This window comes from Talpa occidentalis, unplaced genomic scaffold (genome assembly GCF_014898055.3).
Source record: "Talpa occidentalis isolate TD23 unplaced genomic scaffold, MPIMG_talOcc4v2.1 talOcc4.6, whole genome shotgun sequence".
Taxonomy (NCBI): Eukaryota; Metazoa; Chordata; class Mammalia; order Eulipotyphla; family Talpidae; genus Talpa; species Talpa occidentalis.
The window spans coordinates 35,474,559-35,490,551 of NW_023604972.1; the positions used below are offsets into that span (position 1 = coordinate 35,474,559).

Consider the following 15,993-nt stretch of genomic DNA (forward strand, 5'->3'; position numbering starts at 1 on the left):
GACAGTTTTTCATGAAACTTGTTGAAGATTAGAATGAAGGGATTTTCTAAGAATGCACTTCCAAGTGATTTTTATCTGCTAACATGGAAAGAAGATAGTCTTAAAAGCATGATTATTATTTTGCATCTTATTTCTTGATTTCCTTCATTTACTATTTATTTCCTTTTACTTTATTTTGTTCTAAATATAGTTCTGTAGTGTGGGCTCATTTGATACATTCAGGAAAAGAAAATCTTTAAAATACTGTGAATATATAGAAACAGAGATTGTCCAACAACATACTATGTTTATAAGAATATGCCAAATTGCTATATATTATTGTCCAATTGTAGGGCTTATGTTGCAAGAAACATTTTGTAACTATTCTTTTCTGGAAGCTCTCCAGGTATTTTGTTGGTAGATTCTTTTTATATATAAGTTTTAATTTCTTTTATGTCAGTACAAGGATGAACAGGTTTTGGTCAGGGCAAAGACTGTTCAAAAATCAGGCAAATAGCCTCTCTATATATCATTTGGTATTAGGACCAAAGGTACAGCTTTCCAAAGTTTTTACTATTGAATTGGATATTCCTTGTAAGTCTGTTCTCTGTCAGGTCAACATAATAATGCCTATACCAAGTAGCAAATCTGTTTGAATTGATTTCAAGTAGATTCTGATAGTGTTATAAATTAAATTTATTACATTCATGTGATAATTCTTGTTTAAAAAATATGAACTGTCTTATAGCTCAAAGTTTAAAAACAAAGAAAGCCTGACTATACCTCTCATTTATAAAATGTTACTACTATATTATAAACATAAAGATTTTAGTGATATAAATGTAATATATACTATTCCAAATGTACTTGTCATTATTTCTTCAATTTTTTTCCTAATAGTTTATATAAATTCACAGCTGCTATTTTGAAAATGAATAGAAATTAATTATATTATATGAAAAATTATGATGTGAGAGGGGAATATTTTAGATTTAGCAAAAAAAAATACAAACCACACTTAGAAAAATTATGTTTATTATCAATAATTATGTGGTATTCAATTACAATAGCTTCTATTGAATTATACACAAAGGCTTCCATTTTGTATAGCTCATCCTTATATGCCGAATGCCATTTAAAAGTAAGTGTTTATATGATAGGTTCTATTATGATTTTCATAGTAGATTTCATAATGTATCTCTATAAAGAGAGTAGGTTGATCCTTCAAAAACTAATACAAGTCACCTATCACATTCACAGAGACTAATTTACAACCTTAAAAAAATCACAGGAGAATTAAGAAAGATTTGAGAGGATATACAGATTGAAGGAAGATAGTTAATCTTGATATAGAAACAATATGTTTCCTAAAACAGCCTCAGTCTAAATAGAACAGAATTGATTATCATTATACAATGTCTTCTCTGAAAAATGATCATGAATATCTGGACTCATAAATGCTGTGTCTTAATTTGTATCTGCTACTCTCAGACATATTTTTTTTCAAATGTAGTTTCAATTTAAAATCCCAGTTATAGCTATAAACCTTCTTAATAGCTCACATACCTTGCACAATGTAAGTATGCGAATATAGAGCTGTAAATTAAATAAAAATTATATTTTCTTCACATTGGTAAAGTATTTTACATTGTTGAATAGTTGTCATACTATTCTTTGTTTTGAGGCTTTCTTCTGCAAAAATGCACAAGCATTGTGTCATTTATAAATAAAGATAGCTATGGAATGAACTCATACCATTAACAGATTATCATGAGATTACCTGATTTATCTGATTTAGAGAAAATACAGTGAATAGCTAATGTGTGAAAGATAAATATAGATATTCTTTTGCTAAATACCATAGATTTACTAAGAAGAACTGTGATGTACTGCTGTTTTGCCTGTGGTTAAGTAAACTTGGCAACTTAGCTTGAGTTTTAGTAATCTTTATTTGGAAAACTATGCCAGTGTGTTCAAAATGTCAAAATTAAATAACACAGAAATTCATGCCTTTGACCACAGAATATGAGCTTGGAAGATAAGGAAAAATAAGTGTCTGACTAGTAAGGTTTCATCATTTCCACTCCAAGCAGCCACTTCCTCTGCTGTGAAAACAAAGGTCCACCAAGAATTCTGATTTCTAATCCTACCATTGTTAACTTGAGAGGTCAGAACACCTAACATCTCTGAGTAACTTTCTTTTCAGCCAATTATGTTAAAAGCAATGTTAAATATTTAATAGTGTCAGTTTCTTCATTTCATGGCAAAAATTTATATATACACACACGCAAATAAACACATATATCTAACACTCTAAAGCTTTTAAAAGAAAATGTAATTTTGAATTTATTTTAAAGAAATTTCTTAAAAATGAAATTAACAGTATGAACTATTAGAAAAAGAATATGTTCTTGTCTCAAAATTTAAATACTCGTAATAAATAAGACATTGGTAGAGTTGTAAGCAACACAAATAAGGGACAAAATTTTAGTGCCCAGATTGTGTAAAGTATGCCTATAAATCAGCAAATATAATTCAGCGGCTCACTATGTATGTGGGCAAAAGATAAAATAGGCAATTCAGAGGATAAGAAACCCTAATAACCAACATGAGGTATTATCCCATCTCTCTGGTAATTAGGGAAATGCAAAATATAGCAGTAATATAGTTACCACACCTTTACCCATTTGGAAATATGTCAGTCAATACTAAGTCCTAGCAATCATTTGATAAATATACACTGTTCAAAAAAAAACAAAATGGGACAAAGACATTGGGCAGCAGTAGGCAGTATGTCATAAATTGAAAAATGTACACAATGTATAACCCAGTAAATTGCTTTCTAAATATTATAGAAAAGCACATGAGTCTGGACAAGAAGGTATGTGTAAAGCCTACTAGTACAAAATAATGGCAATAGAATAGGTAATTCCTGGAAATCCTATCTCTAAAACTCTGAATTTATATATTAAAATAGTGACAACACTTCTGCATTCAGAACATTTCACTTTATATTGAACTAACAATAGCTCAATCTGTACACTGGAGAAAACATGTCATTGAAATCCATATTAATAGATTTCCAGTGAATGAATTAGCTATTAAAAGAAGCTGAAGTATCTCCAAATCATTTGAAAGAAATTTAATAGGCAGGTTGATTAAAATTTAATAGCAAACTTGTTGGCTATTAAAAGTGCACAGTGTGATAAATCAAGATGTCAGCTCCTCAATTTATGACTTTGAAAAAAAAATTAGGTAAGAGTTCTTGGCTTTCAATAAAACATTTCTTCTTTCACACTTTGTAATTTCATTAATTGTTTGAGTAAAAAAACAGTTAAACTATAAAATTATGGTGTCTATGGTTTTACAATTTATTTTATATAAAGACAGATTCCATTAGTTTTGCTTAATATTATAAGTAACTTGTTCTTGGTTTATATGGTTTCTCTACTTTATAAAGTAGTTCTTTAAATTGAAATAATCCTTGGTTGTACATTCTGTAGATTGTGAGTGTATGTGTGTGTTGATGTTCTTTTGTTATACAGAAAAGTAAAATAGGAAACAAAATATTTAAAATAGGCAACGCCTGTTGGACCAATTCACATTAGCTTTGGAAGCCTCCTTTATTGACTTGTATTTTTTTATTTATGTTATATAATTTTATACATCAATATGAGAATAAAATCATTGAACACTTCAAAAAAAAGGATATGGAAAAGGTTATACATTCCTAAAAGTCTCTTATTACAATTTTGTTGAAACATATTTTTAGGGAGATGTTGTTTGAAAGGTTTCAGTACTACCAATTTAAATATGTTTAAGTAAAACCACCAGAGTCATGTGAGACCTTAAATAAACAATATATATCTCCAGACCTGCATTTATTTATGTATTAAATGATGGTAATAGATTAGATATTTTTTCATTAATTCTGAGTTATAACTTTATCCCATAAGTTTGTATTGTAGTTGATTGGATGATATTTACATACATATAATATATTTGGTCACATTGATTCACTTTTCCAGTTTTCTCATTTATATTATAGTTTTTTCACTAAAAAAGAGACATGTCTATTTTGCATTATACAAATTTTCTTAAATCTTTGAAAAGGAAATAAAAGACAAGAAAGAGTGAAAGCATGAGCAAATGCACAGTTGAGCACATAAACATCATACCTAAAGCATTTCACATGCAGTTTGTAAGGGTTTCATAGTGTCTACCTGTGAAAGACCCCATGTCCTACACTGAGGTGAGTATTCTAATTCTATAGAAAATACTTCCATCAGTGAAATTTTTGCATAGTGGGCCAAAATTTGTTGTTGCACAGCAGCAACACTGTAGTGACTCTGTTATATATATAACTTTTTAAATATATATATATATATATCAGTTAATGTATAGAATGTAAATGACTTTATGAGACACAAATATGTGAAGCCAAGGGAGAGAAAATGATAATGGAATGGAGTGGAGGATGAGAAATATCAGGGAAGAAATACCTTTTGAGAGAAACTATTTTTTGTAATAAAAACAAATATAACTTTGGCCATCCTAAATATATATAATAAAAATTTGTTAAAGAATGGTTGTATTAAGTTGGTTCATTAGAACACCAAGATCTTGAATTATAAAACTTTATCCATCCGATAATATCAAATAAGGATTTAAGTACATTTTTAAAAAATGAAGTGTAAAGAACAGAGCAGTGACAATTCAAGTTATTTTAAGAGCTTTTCAGTATACTTTTGTTAGCACGCTGTCAAGAAGAAAATTTGTTTGAATTATATTTCTGAATGATATAGATTTAAGTGGAATCCAACTGTCATCTTTTTTCAGATCTGTTCTTTAGTTCACAATTTCATAGCATGCTTATCTAGCTTAGATTTCAGTCCTCAATTACATGTATCATACTGAACTGACCTAGACAGTGCTGTCATTCAAGGTCTCACAATGTCAATGTTAACTTCCTAAGGAAAGAGATATAACAGTTTTACGGTAAAACTATACACTTGAAAAAAAAAAGTACTCATTTCTATTCCGTTCAGATATCACTCATTCAAAATTTTAACATCAATATCAAATATGTAGTATAAATAAAGTAAAAAGAAAAAAAAAGTTCTTAAAATCATTACCATCATTGTACACTTAATCTTTTTTAGCAGCTTTAGGTTCTGACTTACAAATAATTATCAGAACCTATTCCCTCAGTTTTTCAGTATAGAAAATGAAAATCCCATTTGCTTTGTATTGTGCTTTCACCAGAAATAAGGATTTTGTTGTTAGTGCTCTATTGGTATTTTTGTTGATGAGTCACATATATTGAAAGTCAATGTTAAGTCCTTTGCATTACTTTATTAAAATATTAACCCTTGGGGGCCTCCCGGGTGGCGCAAGGGGTTAAGACACAACCTATGACGCTAACTGCAGCCACTGTAGCACGAGTTCGATCCCCTGCCAGGGAGCAACCCACATGGTACAGCAGACCTCTCCTGACTCACCCGCTGCTCCCCTCAGCAGTGTATTTCAGCCAGTCTGCCTGTTCTGTTCCCCGCTCTGTCTCTGGTGAATCTTCTCACCCCCTTCCCCACCCCCCACACCTCTGACCTGTAACCCGGCTCTTGTATGCATAAAAATAAAATAAATCTTTAAAAAAATAAATAAAATATTAACCCTTGATTCTGGAAGCAAATATCAAGTATGACTAGACTAACTAGTGCCGAGTCAGAAAATTAAGGAACAGCTATTTTTACATAGTCGTTTTGAGCTTTTAACACTTAGGGGTTTTTTTGTTTTTGCCAATTTTATTTTTTTATTTTCATTTATGAAAGTTGTGCTGATTTTTTTTTTATTTTTGCTCTTATTATTGTCTTCAGCCATTCAGGTAGCATTTGCTTTACCAAATAATGTTAGTGATTATTTTTGCATTAAAAACTGCATTATTTCAGTATCTGACATAGTTTAGAAGGAAATAAATCAAATTAAGAACTGGACAGTTGACACTCTAAAAAATTTACTCAAATTATAAAACTATGCATAATTAATAAAATGACTATTTGAGCTTTAGAATTTTGAGCTGGATGTCATAGATATACTATTTTTAGTTAAATAAGTAAATATTTTGAGCTTTAGTAACTATTGTAGTAACTTGGTATAGAACAGTGAAAAAATCGCTACCTATTCCCTTTTTTCTGGGATTTATATTACACTGAAATAAACACATACACGTTCTTTTCACATATGTAATGTTATAATATCTTCCTGTCATCAGGTATCTGTATCTTAAAACTGACTGACTAGTAAGCTTAACTTTTCAGCTGAAAAACGGTGACAGATGGTCTGTAAACACTGATCTTCTTGAAAATCTTCAGCAATTTCACAGCTATTAGAAGAGAAGTTTACAAATCAGAAGTTAGTTGGAGGGAAAAGGAAGAGACAGGATGGACAGAACCTTGGGAAATAGTGTCAGAATTCAAAGTGACCTGAGTGAATTGAGGAAACAGCCAGAAGCAAATAGAATAGACTTCTGCAAAGAAAAATGAAATTCAGAACAGCTATACAGAAAACAAAAGTAACTTTGCACTTGAAAACAAAAGAAAGACATTCTGTACAAGCTTTTGTTTCAAAGAGCTAGGCATTAGCAACATGTTTTATCCCAAAAGTCACTGCCACTTTTCAAAAGTAAAACTGAAATAACTAAATGTGAGTGGGGCCAATAGAAACCACATGATAATCCCTCATAGGAAAATTGTACTTATTTGAATTGGAGACAAAGAGAATAGCCTTTTTGATGTCACTCCAAACCCTGAGTGTCCATGAAAAAGAGCTGATTCTTACAAGTGAAACAAATGGGGAATAATTGTTCAGTTCCTCAGATATATCCCCTGTTCTTTGAACTAACAGTTCATAGAATTTATCTACAACTTTGTCCTCTGCAAAACTTTAATTATCAAGCTCCATATCCTTTTCCTTAGTTCTTGTTACTGAGCCCTCATTGGATAATAACTTTCCATGTTTAGGACAATCAGTGGGCTCAGTGACACTAATTGCATTAATTTCAAATGGTATATAAGGTACAAAACTGAGTAACAGTAAAACACAAACTTACTTTAAATAGTGATTCTTTCTCTATGAGGAAGAAGGTCCTTAATATCAAGGATAAAAAAAAAGCGGGTTTTTTTTTAAGTTGTAAATTATAAGTGTTTGTGTGATTTTAGATTTAATAGCAGAAGGATCTCCAATTGTGCCTACATGTAGCTCATTATGGCTTCAGGTCAGTAACTGATTCTGGATTGCACCAGATTTGAAGACGCGTCCTACCAAAACCCTGTGTCAAAAGATTGAGAGTTGTTCCATTTAGACAACATTGTGTCATATCACAATTGTATTTCAGTAGCATTTTAGCTGTTGTTGCTGACCTTTCCAGGTTACCAGAAAATGTTGATAAATAAAATTAACTTCATAGTGTTACTCAATAAATAAATTAATAAATTTTCAAAAGTGAAAATTCAGTCTTCCTGCATTAGTAGTTTCACTGAAAAAAGTGATTTTTAGAGTAGATTTAGAATTTTAAAACAATTAAAGATATGAAAAAGGAACTTTATAGCAGAAGAGATGAAACCAGTTGGATTATCTATGAAATATTGATAGTTTCATTATGGAATTATATTTTTGTATAATTAAACAAAATCTTGAGTCACCTGCATCTTGCTTGTTCTTGATTCTGCTCCACTCAATTTTTTCCTTATCATAAAGAACCAACATTCTTTTACATCACTATATGTATGAGAAGAATCTTTTCTTTTCCTTCATTTTTCTTTCCTTTTTTTGGTAATTTTATTTTTATTGAAGTATGACTGGTATATATCCTTGTTAGTGTTTTGGCAGTATAGGGCTCCCCCAACCCCACCATGTGTCATCACCTTAGCCACACACCAATAGAGCACCCATAGTCCTCCTTCATAGTCCACTGTGCTCTCTACTCACCTGTTGTAAGCTGCATGAAGCAAGGAAAAAAAGTGGCATCCAAACTATTGTTTCTTTTCCAATTAGTTCAACTTAAATATTTTTTAGTGATAAAGGGAAATATATAGATAAGCAGATATAACTCCTAGCTGTAAAGTTCTACTATTTTCATCTTAAGTTTCTTACATCTTTCCTTTTCTGTTTAAATACTTCTATAATTTTAGAAAGTACTTACGTGTATTAAAAGGCTAACTTTCCTTTTTACTTGAAAAAAGACTAGAATAATGAATATTATAATAGATACAATTTGTTTTTTAAAAACATTAAGTAGACCCAATCCTATTGTCATAATCTTTAATTATTTTACAGCAACAATATACAGGTTTATGATTTGCAGTATTTCATTTCTTATCTGGAATGCACTGTAGCCAACTCTTTTTAGCTTTTCTTATTAATATTCCAGATATTTAACCTGATAGAGCTATACTATATAAATTGAAGATCTGCTATTGGCACTGTGTAGAAACATTGGAATGCATTTGTCATACAATTTCAGCAAATGTTCATCAAGTATTTTTAATAAGTGAAAAATTCTGTGCTAGGCTTAACCAGTTCGTTGTGGGATGTGTAAAATTCAAACACATGGCTCATATCCTGAATGAATTAAAACTGTCCCATTCTACAGTAAATCAAGAGGTTTTCATTTACTCAATTTGAAGGTTAAAATATTTATTTGTTTGATAAGTTACCATATGACAAAGAGGTATGATTTAAAAAAAAAAAAAAGCTGCCATGGAAATTTTCTTGATTTTTTTTTAAACATTACTATGAGTGATAAAATGTTTTTGTTTTATTCATTCAATACAGATTACTTTTTATTTTAATTGTAGATTTACTTACATTTGTATGAAGTATCACAGAGATTATGTAACTCGAGTCTCTATAATATCTTGTAAAACTATGCTACCATATCATAGTCTGGAAACTGACATTGATACAATCCACTGATTTTGTTCAGTTTTAATTTTATAAATTTAAATTTAAATATACTTAATATTTTTTATAATTGTATTATAAATCATTGTATTAAATTAAATGTATGTGTGTGTGTTAGGTTTAGTGCAATTCTAGCACAAGAGTAGGTTTGTGTATGCACCACCAAAGCTGAGATTCAGAATACTTTCATCACTACAAGGATGTCTCATGGTACCTTTTACCTACTATCCTTTGGCTCCCATAATCTGCTCTCCATTTCCATATTTTTTATAATTTCATATGTATTTCATATATGTATACTAGATATAGTGTATAACCATTGGGTTGTCGTTTTTGCTCAGTACAATTGTCTAGAGAATCATTCAGGTTGTTATGTGTAGCAATAACTGTTCCTTTTTATTGCTGAGTAGTATTTCATGGTAAGGATGTTCCAAAGGTTATTTAACCATTTACCAGTTGAGTTATTTCCCATTATGGGCTATTACAAATAATGCTGCCATAAATATTTATATGTAGGTTTTTGTGTGAATATAAATTCCACTGTCTGTGGGCTAAATGTTCAAGAGTTTAATTGCTGAGTGGCATGACAATTGCACAGCTAGTTCTATAGGAACACTGTCAAACTATTTTCTGGGATTACTGTACTATTTTACTTTCCACCTACAAAATATGACAGATTCAGTTTTGTTCCATCTTCATTAGAATTCATATTGTCTATTTTTGTTTTAAGGTTCATTGTGATTTTAACCTATAATTCCCAGTGGTCAATAGCAGTTTTCCCCATCAGCGTGTTTGAGACCTGTATATTGTTTTGAATGATGTCACATGCTTGGGCCTTTGGCCCATTTTCTTACTGGATTGATTTTTGGGTCTTTTCTTATTGTTGTTATTGCTTTATTGTAGACTTTGAGAGTTCTCTCCATATTCCACATATTAGTTTTTTGTTGGATTAAAAATATGTGGAAATTTGTATGCAAATATTATCTCCTGGTTTATAGATTGTATTTTCATTCTCAAATACATATATTTAAATTAACATATCTCTGTATTCAGCATATCCCCATACAATTTGTATTTCCCTTTTATCACATTTCTTTTTTTAATCATCTAACTTGAATATATATTCTGCCTATCATTTTCATATGTGTCTTAATTATATTTAATGAAACTGTTCCTCTAATCTTTATTTTTTTTTATTAAATGGCTTTGAATGTGGGAGATTACAACTCATACTGATGATATATTAGAAACTAAGTACAGCTGTTCACAAAGAGATGAATAACTCAACTTTGTTATTTTTATAAGCCAAAGTCCAAATAACCAGTTGGAAAATGGAAAATGGATTATTCACATTGCTGACTACCACAAAGTTATATATTATTTAAAATATTTTAAAATGATGTTCACCTTATCAGATTTGTAAGGTCACTTAATTAGTATGCTTATTATGGTATACTATTAAGTGATTATATTTTATTTTATTTCAATTTAAAGAATTCCTTTTCAAGAATTAAGAAATGTCAAATTCTGTCGTGTCAACAACTGCTCTCCAAATGAGTGTTTTATCATAAATGTTGTCTTTTTTTTTCTTTTTTTTCTTTTTTACTTTCATTAAAAACAACCCAATGGGTTTTGCAAAAGAGGGAATGTTTTAATTTTAGCTTTTCTTTGTGTTTTAAGCTTTTTTTTTTAAAGCTTTTGTTTTATGTTATGTGTTTGTTTGGAAGATTAGATTTTGCTTTTTTAAAAAGAAATTTATTTTTAGCAAGCATGGGAATATATTCTTGCTTACACTTCACACCTTGGGAAAGAGAGCACCCTAAATGTGGCTTAATCAACATTGTAAATCATTTTCTTTCTTTCCCATTGGCTCGGATATGTGCATTGTTGGAAACGTGTGCTTTAGCGGCATATATTTTTGAGTCTAATTAGCTGCCTGCCTGTAATCAGGACTATATCAACTGTTGTCATTCTAAATGTTTCCTTTCTTTTTTTCAAACACATTTGCCTGATTGACCTTTTTTTTCTCTGTCTTTCTATGGGGCTGCTCCAGGAGCCATGGCTAATCATCTTATAAGCAATGCTCTGCTTCGTCCGCATGGTACTAACAATCCCTATAATACATTGCTTGGGGAACCGGCGGTCTGTAACAACCCTTCTGTCAGCATGTACAACGCACAAGGTGTGCTGGAGTTTATCTTAATTTTTTCAAGTGAGAGTCCCATTTTATGTAGCTTTTATGGCCACATCCTATTTTTCTTTCCTTCCTTCTGCCTTTTCTTTCTTTTGGAAGCAGACACACAGACTCCTCTCACCTTCCACCCCTCTTGGTGCTTTTTATTTTCCATTTTCCTTAGGTTTTCCTTAGTAAGAAATGGATTCCTTCCTTCTGATAAGCAATTGCTTGATTCATCCATGTGTGTTTGTTTCTCTGTATTGTTATAGAATGTATTGTGCTTTGTCAGTTCTTTTCATGTTGATCGATTTCTATAATAAGTATGCATTTATTTTGAGACATGAGATATTTGCCTAAGGTAAGTAAGATAAACAAAGGCTTGATTCAATAGTCTTTATGTTATAAGATCATGAAAATATCTTACTTTGTTATGCAATGAAGCACACTCTAGGCACAAAGCACCAGTAGTGATGAAACCATTTAGATGGACTCCAGGGAAAATTACATTGAACTCACCATTGGAGACAGCAGTGAACTGAGCAGTGGCAGTTCAAGTTCTACTTTAACTTACCTGCCTGTATCAACTGGATCAGGAAGGTCACAAAATGTTTTTTCTACTGTGGCTACATATTAAAAAACAGTCTTTGAATATGATTGTTTTGTATATCCTCCAGCTTTACTGATACAAAAGTTGAATGGTATCTCAAAAAAATAGCATAAATATCTTTAAAACCACTTATATAAGCATTTGATTGTAGCTTTAACTTTTCTAAGAATAAAAATTATTGGGGCAAAATGTTCACATATAAAGAGAACACAGGGAAAAAAAGATTCACATAAAAGTCACATAAAAGAAAAATACTAGTCAATCCATTTAGTTATAATTATATTTGAGAGAGATTCACTATAAAGTCTTCCATGTTCCTTTGGGGTAAATTTTCCAAGACATTTTTAATAAAAACATCATTATTTCCATGGAATCTTTTTTTTTTTTATTTTTCTTCTCAGTCAAAGGTAAAAGATTAATATAATGGCAAATGCATAAACTTGGTGTGACTGCCCACTCCAGAAAAAAAAATATTTGCTAAAATATAGGCATTGTCTAAAACCACCTCAACTTCTCAGTTGGCCCCTTGCCATATAGAAAGGATGAACTTAAATTATTTCAAAAATTACAAACTTAGTGATTCAGAAGTGACATGAGAAGTATTATCAAATTGTCTGTCAATGGGCTGAAATAATTAAATGAAATTTTATCAAACTCTTCATGTCTACAAGTCTAAGAATCACAGACTTTTTAAAATCAAAGAAGGGATAACACTCATTAAATCTGCTTTAAGACTTTACTAACAGTCTGCCATCCTGTGCTGGAATATTGCTCTAATGGAGCACTTCCTACCTCACAATTTCATATATTCAGTTGTTGAAATGCTCCATGATAAACATATATATTCTTTCCTTCCACTGAGCTGAAATGGATCTCTGGCCATGACACAGGTTTGTCTTCTGGAGCAAAAAAAGAGCAAAACATTCTTGGGTTCTTTGCACAGCCTTCAATACTTAAAAGCAGCTACCCAGTTTTCTGCATCCTCCCTTTCCCTAGTGAAATTACCTCAGTGCCATTAATATGAGATGGTTCCTAGGTCCTTCTTCAGGGTTACCTGCTTCTAAATTATCTCTCATTTGCCACTCTCCCTATTTTATTGTAGCACTCAGTGAAGTATGTTACACAATGTACTATATATGATTTGGTAAAATAGTTTAAAAGATCGCATAAAGACTTCTTTTGTTTTTCTTAATTTCCATTAGGTTAAGTGCTAAATATTGTGTCATTACAAATATTTTAAAAAGTGCTGACATATTAGCAAGTTTTCAATGATGTTAAATGAAGATTTGTATTGTATCTGTAATTTAATTATACTTTACTCCACCTTACACAAAGGGTTTTAACATAAATTTTGATTATATATTGTTTAGCTATTTTGAATACTCATATAAATTTCTGGTGCCTTCTATTTTAATGAAAAACTAACAATAATCAATGCTTTCCCTAATTCAGATCGGCCTGCCTTTCTTATTTTTAGTGGTTTTTAAATTAAGGGATTATGCCTAGGATGGTACATTTCTATGAACTATATCAAATTGAAATTCTCCCAATGCAAAATTTAAAATATTACTATATATATACAAAGTTTCATTCCTGTGGAATGTAACTGGATATTTCCATTAAAACTATCAATAAGTACACAAAGATTCTTTTGAATGGATTTGTTGTTTATGCCAGTTAAATTCTGACATCTCTTAAAAACTAAGTATATGGTTGTATTACTGTTTTTCAGATTATAAATGAAATAATTCTGCTATTTTAAGTTTTAATTTATTTTGATATGTTATGATAGTGCTTAAAGTAATTCCTACAACTGAGCAAAAATAAATATTGGTTATTGTCATATTACTACCAATTTTATGCTTTCAGATGAATGCACTTATATTACTGGCAAGGTGAAATCTTGTATGAAATATAGGTGGCTCGGTATGTGCTAGAGTGGCTTATATTGAATCAATACTTGGTTCTATTCTATTCTGATTCAGTTACACCAATGCCATCTTAGCAAAGAAGCACTCAGATTAAAGTAGCCACATTGTTTCCAATACCTTTATCTAAAAATGTTTGTTCATAGTGAGACTGAAGCATAAGAGTTAGGATAAAGATGAATGATATACTTCTATTATATTGAATTTAGATTTGGTGGAAATATTTTAAATTCATCCATAGTATTTCTGACCATTATTTTCTTGTCAATATTAGAGAACTCAACTTTTGTAAGGTAAATCACACTAAAGAAAAAACTATCAATGAAACAATATAGAGCATCACAATTTTATTAAAATAGTTTGCACTTTAAAATAATTTAATCCTAAAAATTTAAGGATCACATATCCATAGGATGGTATACAGTGAAGAATACAAGCTTTTATTATAAAAAAGTATACAAAAATTCTGTTTTGGCTTTCAAAGCAGAAGGAAGATGTGAAGAGGAGATCATGCACAGAGAAAATCTAGAAGATTCCCTTTCTGATCCCAGTTCTGCCACAGTTAACATGGTGGTGTTAGATAAGGCTTAGCTTATGTAGTGACTCCAATGTCCTCATCTCTGAGGACATCTTCAGTTATCTTTCATGTGCTTTCAGCTCTAAAATTCTCTCATTTAAGAAAGAATCATGACGAGCCTATAAATGATTTCTATCTGTTGCTAAACTAGTTTGGCTCTTTATTTGTTATTATTGTATTCTAAAGCTATTTTTAAATTTTAAAAGAAAATCGCTCTGCATTTTGAAATACTGTTGTTTTGCTGAGAAGCAAGTCACCTTTTAAGGTATAAAAACCATCTCTCTGAAGCAGTGGTTAAATTATAATAAGTTGGAATCTCTTAAAATGATCTAGCCCATTGAATTCACTGGCTTTATTTTGTGAAATGTTTACCTTTCTGTAAACAGAATCAGCAAGAAAAGTACTTTTTGAGCTGATTAAAATGAGTATTTTTAAGGAGATAATTTTACTAGGATAGTTTTTAGTAGGACAACTATAGTTTTAAAGGATCAACTATAAAAATATTTGATTTCATATGACTTTGCAATAATCCAGAAAAAACCTGATATTGATGATAGTATATTGTTACCCTCATTTTCTTGATACAGTTTAGTGGTCAAACTTAACCTTTTTTTTCTCCTTAGTTACACCAACTTTTGAATATGAGCTCCAGAAATTACAGTATTGATCAGTACTATTCACAATGATAAGAAGCATTTGTATAGGTACACAATATGAAAACCTTTTTGTGTGGTTTCCTCTGTATACAAGCTAAATATTTTATTTATAATTTTAATGAAAAAATGTAAAGTTAAAATTCTGTAGATGCAGGTCTGTTCTGATACACACGTGCACACTTAATATTGAAGTATAGTTGTGGAAATAGTCATGGCTTTCCCTCAAATTTTTACTGTCCTTGCTTGGTGTGATAATCTTAACTTTCAAGTAAATGTGTATTTTGTTTGAAATTTGTAAACTGTAGAAACGCTAATTAAAAACTCATTTTATTAGCATGTGTTAAGACGGGTTTCTTATTTTCTGACTAACATTTCAATATTTTTGATTATGAAAAACCATGTAACACAGACTCATGAATTTTGGGGCAGTGGAAATTATTTCCTTTGACTCTTTTTTCTGCATATCATCAATTTGCTTTTTACTCATGTTTCTTCTACTGTCGCTGTAAGCTTACTTGTTGTTTTTTCTTTCCTTTTCTTCATGCTGTCGTTTAGAGCCCTACAGAGAGACAAGTATGGGAGTAAAGCTAAACATTGCATATCAAATGTAATTTTTTTTAGTTCACTTTTATTGCATCACATATAGATGATGTAGTTATTAAAAACAGTTCATCTCACAATTTAAAAACTAAAGAACCTATGAATCGATTATATAAATATATGTTAATAGAGATTAGACGCTTTTGTTGTCTGATTCTTTTATTGTGTCACATACTCAACATAGTTAAGTCTCATGTAATGTTTGTGTGAGTTAAATTGTTTTTAAATTGAGCATTTATTTTTGCTAAGTAATTCATCAATTTTAATTTTTATTAGTACCTTTCATCATATAAATATATGTCACATGCAGCATACCCACTTTATTTTAGTATGGCTGTTTCAACCTGTATCTAATGCATTGACAACAGAATAAACCTGTGTTTCAATGCATCAGTCACTAGATCATAACCATCAAGCATCCCATAGCAGCCTCTGCAGCAGCAATCACCCATCACATATGGCCCTTTGAAAAACATTTACTTTTGTTTTTTTCTTAACATTGTGGATTT

The 15,993-nt window shown here is 30.5% G+C and overlaps 1 protein-coding gene across 21 annotated transcripts in view; it reads left to right on the plus strand.

Annotated features, from left to right (window-relative positions):
- Positions 1-15,993, plus strand: part of ADGRL3 (adhesion G protein-coupled receptor L3) — a 766,591-nt gene that overhangs the window by 713,998 nt on the left and 36,600 nt on the right. Inside the window, exons 26-27 of one of the 21 annotated variants that reach the window (XM_054688026.1) lie at positions 10,994-11,122; positions 15,440-15,457. The exons of the other annotated variants lie outside the window; for them this stretch is intronic. Coding sequence (XP_054544001.1) covers positions 10,994-11,122; positions 15,440-15,457 — 147 coding nt within the window. The remainder of the gene's footprint in view (positions 1-10,993; positions 11,123-15,439; positions 15,458-15,993) is intronic. 21 annotated transcript variants of the gene reach the window in all.